The sequence below is a fragment of the Mus caroli genome, chromosome 3 (assembly GCF_900094665.2).
Source record: "Mus caroli chromosome 3, CAROLI_EIJ_v1.1, whole genome shotgun sequence".
In the NCBI taxonomy this organism is placed as follows: Eukaryota; Metazoa; Chordata; class Mammalia; order Rodentia; family Muridae; genus Mus; species Mus caroli.
The window spans coordinates 87,001,061-87,004,977 of NC_034572.1; the positions used below are offsets into that span (position 1 = coordinate 87,001,061).

Below are 3,917 nucleotides of genomic sequence, written 5' to 3' on the forward strand. Positions count from 1 at the left end.
AATATAGCCTATTATGGTTTATTCTTATTATTAACTTGATTGGATTTAGAATCATCATGGAAGCACAACCCTGGAGTGTTTAACAGAAGAGGGATGACCTACCCTGAATATGGGTGACATCATCAGATAGGCTGGAGACCTCAACCAGAAATACGAGAAGGTTAGCTAAGAACCAACTCTCTCTCTCTCTCTCTCTCTCTCTCTCTCTCTCTCTCTCTCTCTCTCTCTCTCTGCTTTGTGAACAGCTACTTCAGTCTCTCTTCCACAACATGGTGGACTAACTTAATCATGTTAAAAACAAAAACAGGAGCCAACTGAAATGACAATAACCTATTTCTACTTACATGCCTAGTCCCATCCCTCTCCTGTTTCTCCATACCAAATGAATCTACTGTTCTAGAAGAAAATTTCATCAATATATTTCTTTTGCATATAATCTTTCATTATTACTTTTACACCATCATCAAATACATTTGCCAGGATACACTGTTTGGAAATGGGTTTGCTCATCGACCACACTTTGTTTTTGTTTTGTTTTGTTTTGTTTTTTCTTTGCTTTTTTCTTTCTTTCTTTTTTAGATATTTTCTTTATTTACATTTCAAATATTATCCCCTTTCCTGGTTTCCCCTCTGAAAAACATCCTACCCCACCTCGTCCCACTCCCCCTGCTCACCAACCCACCCACTCCCTCTTCCTGGCCCTAGACATGCCCCTACACTGGGGCATAGATCCTCCACAGGACCAAGGGGTTCTCCTCCCATTGATGACTGAACTGGCCATCCACTGCTGCATATGCAGCTGGAGCCATGAGTCCCACCATGTGTACTCTTTCAACCACACTTTGCATAGTGACCTCACCCACATTTCTGAACCAGGTTTATGTCCCTAAAACGGTACCCCTGAGCCCTAGTTATCAACAATGACCTGGAGAGAATGCTGGGAGAAATAATCAAGAAACCGATAAAGATTATTAGGAAAGATTTTATTTGGAATCACAGAAGGGAATGTGACTAGGGAGTAAAATTTGAACTTCACTGAAAAATTCATCATCTCAAAATTCAGAACACAGAAGACAAGAAGAGAGGGAGGAATAGCAGGCAGGAGCAGGTCCTGTGAACATAGTTTCTTTCCTTATTGCTTGTCTGAAGCCTTCATGACCCAGGTCAGCAGCAGCCCCCAGACTGCTGGTTACCACCACAACAGCCACTGCTGCCACAGCAACCACTGCTGCCACAGCAACCACTGCTGCCACAACAGTCACTGCTACCACCACTGCTACAGCATCCAGAGCTATGGCGATGGCGACGGAGGGATCTGCGAGGCTTGTGGTGGCTCAGGCAGCAGCCACCACCCCCAGAGCTGCAGCAGCCACCAGAACTGCAGCAGCCACCAGAGCTGCAGCAACCACCAGAGCTGGAGCCACAGCAGCCCCCTGAACCCAGGCTACAGCAGGAAGACACAGGAGGGCACTTGGGAGGGCATTTAGGGGGACACTTTGGGGGGCACTTAGGGGTCTGGCACTTGGGAGGGCACTTCGGGGTGCACTTGGGAGGAGGCTGGCACTGTTGCTGGCTCTGCTGGCAGGACATTCTTGGGAGGAAGTCTGTAAACCTAAAGAGAAATATAAAAGCCATCAGCAGAAGTGTCATGCAGACATATCCATCCTCAATTCTGTTAGACACTGATTCCAAGACAAACTATTCCATGAACAAGACCTATAATTATTGGGGACCTGATGTGAAGTGAAATTGGATGCAGTATAAGATCTCTGATAGTATATTTTCCACCAATAAGTGATTCTAACCACTTTCTGACATAGTCCTAGGATTCCCTAGGCACTGAGACAGAGCTCCTTGACACACAGGAATCTCAACATGATGAACTTAGCTTTCTTTCACACCTGTGAGACCCTGTCCTCTCTGAGAGCATTTTCTAGAAGAGGATTTTAAGAGATGATGTTAAAGACCCTAACACCAGTAACCCAACTCTCCTGACACCTCCTGAATTTTAATAATCTCCCATTGCTATTTTCCCAGTTGCTTTTCTGTCCCAAACTGAGATCATCACAGCCCCAATACTTGTTTCACCAGGTGTTAACCAGACCAAGAGAGGTGCAGACCACCATACGCAAAGATAACTTCAGCCTAAGTCCAGATGAGACTGAAAAACAACCCTTCACCTTGGCTTCCCTGCCCCTGGGGTCTCCCCACCTCCTGCCCTCCTTCCATGAAGTTCTGGCTCTCTCCCTCCCCAGCCTTCCTTGCTAAGCACTCACTTGTTGAGCAGAGGAAGCAGAGCCTGAAACTGGTAATGCTGAGGACTGGTGGACCTAGCACAGGAGTCCTTTTATGCTAGGCCTGGGAAATTCTTAGAAGTGACACACAGCATGTGTATGCACAGCAGTCACTTTCACAGGCTGGAATGAAGATGACTCTCCTCATACTCCCTAGTCTGGAACTCTAGGATCTCTCTGGGAATAGTTCAAGAGGAATATGGTCAGTTAGAGACTACAAATATCTGTTCACCAAGTCTATTGCAGGCCAGCCATTCCACCTTCAAGCACTCACTCATTTACTAATTCAGTAAATATGTAACATCTCCATTACTTAGGTCCATAATTTTGCAAGATATTAGTGCCAAAATATGACATGATTGCCATGAGGAACTTACAGTCTTAGAGTATGAGTATGCAAGCAATGGTTTACAATGGTGTCATGTCACTATGATCTCTGGTTGGCTCCTTATTACCTCTTACTATGTGTGGTGTCACAGTCTTTCTAATCTTTTGAAGGTAGGATACATTTTAGTCAGCTGTGGATTCCTCATACATTGTACATTGCTTGACACAGCACAGTTAGGAAGAAGATTAGCTATCAGGAAAGAGAATGACTGAAGTACTGAGACAGATACTAAGTTAGCAGCTCAGCAGCCTTTGGGGTTCAGAGTCTCATGAGGCAAGACAGAGTTCCAGTAATACAGAGTATCTTTTCTACTAGTACCAAATACTAACTATAGAAATTAATTATCTGAATAGATAACTCTATTATGAATGAGGCTGGGTTGGCAAAGTATAACCTAAAGGAATCCATGAGGTGTAGGACCTGAAGCCTTATTGAGCCCATGGACCTAGATTCACAAAGCACATGGAAGGGATGCCATAATGAGAGATAAGGAAAGAAGCAAATATTAATTTTACTTTAGAAGTTATTACAGGCTTTTGCTTTAGGGGTGATGTGAAACTTCTTACATATTAGCACTGTTGTGTTAGTGAGCTATCATAAGCTTGCAGCAGACACAATGGAAGTGAATAATTTAAGAAAAGTCTGATGTTTCTATCTGTTCCAATTCAGCAGCACTAACTAGTACACACAGAGTTATATTATCATGGACAGGTGATTATCAGGACATTTAATGAACTCATCATGACACTGGGTACTCTTTGAAGAGAGCACAGCAATTTTGTGGCAAGAGCCTGTCAATGTTTAATAGGAATATGTAAAGAAGGATATTAGTTAAATCCAATTGTATGAGTTTTGTGGCAATTAAATGAGTATTTTTAAAAAAAATCTACAAGTAGACAAAGTCACCAAAGCAAAGGACAAATGCTAAGAGATGACATGTTTTAATGGGTAGGTAAAGAAGACAAATTAATCTGTTTTCTTTTGTTTTGTTTCTTAAACTGTGAAACTCCTCCTGCACTTAAGGAAAGGGTTTATTTAGGCTCACAGTTCTAGGAGTTCAAAGTTTAGTAGCAATATCTGAAAATGGTCTTTTTTTTTTCCTGGCAGAGCTCCAAGGAAGTTCAAGCATCACATGGCAAGAGACAGGTCAAGGAAGTTCAAGCATCACATGGCAAGAGACAGGTCACTGGTATGTATATATGATCCCACTTCCTTTTTTCTTCTAGAGTCACCAA

The 3,917-nt window shown here is 42.9% G+C and overlaps 1 protein-coding gene across 1 annotated transcript; it reads right to left on the bottom strand.

Annotated features, from left to right (window-relative positions):
• Positions 1-973: 973 nt before the first annotated feature.
• LOC110290645 (late cornified envelope protein 1F-like) lies at positions 974-2,317 on the bottom strand. The gene is made up of 2 exons (XM_021157236.1): positions 2,277-2,317; positions 974-1,612 (listed from the first exon to the last, which is right to left on the bottom strand). Exon 2 carries the CDS (start codon positions 1,588-1,590, stop codon positions 1,165-1,167), a length of 426 nt encoding a protein of 141 aa, XP_021012895.1. The 5' UTR covers positions 1,591-1,612; positions 2,277-2,317; the 3' UTR covers positions 974-1,164.
• Positions 2,318-3,917: the final 1,600 nt, after the last annotated feature.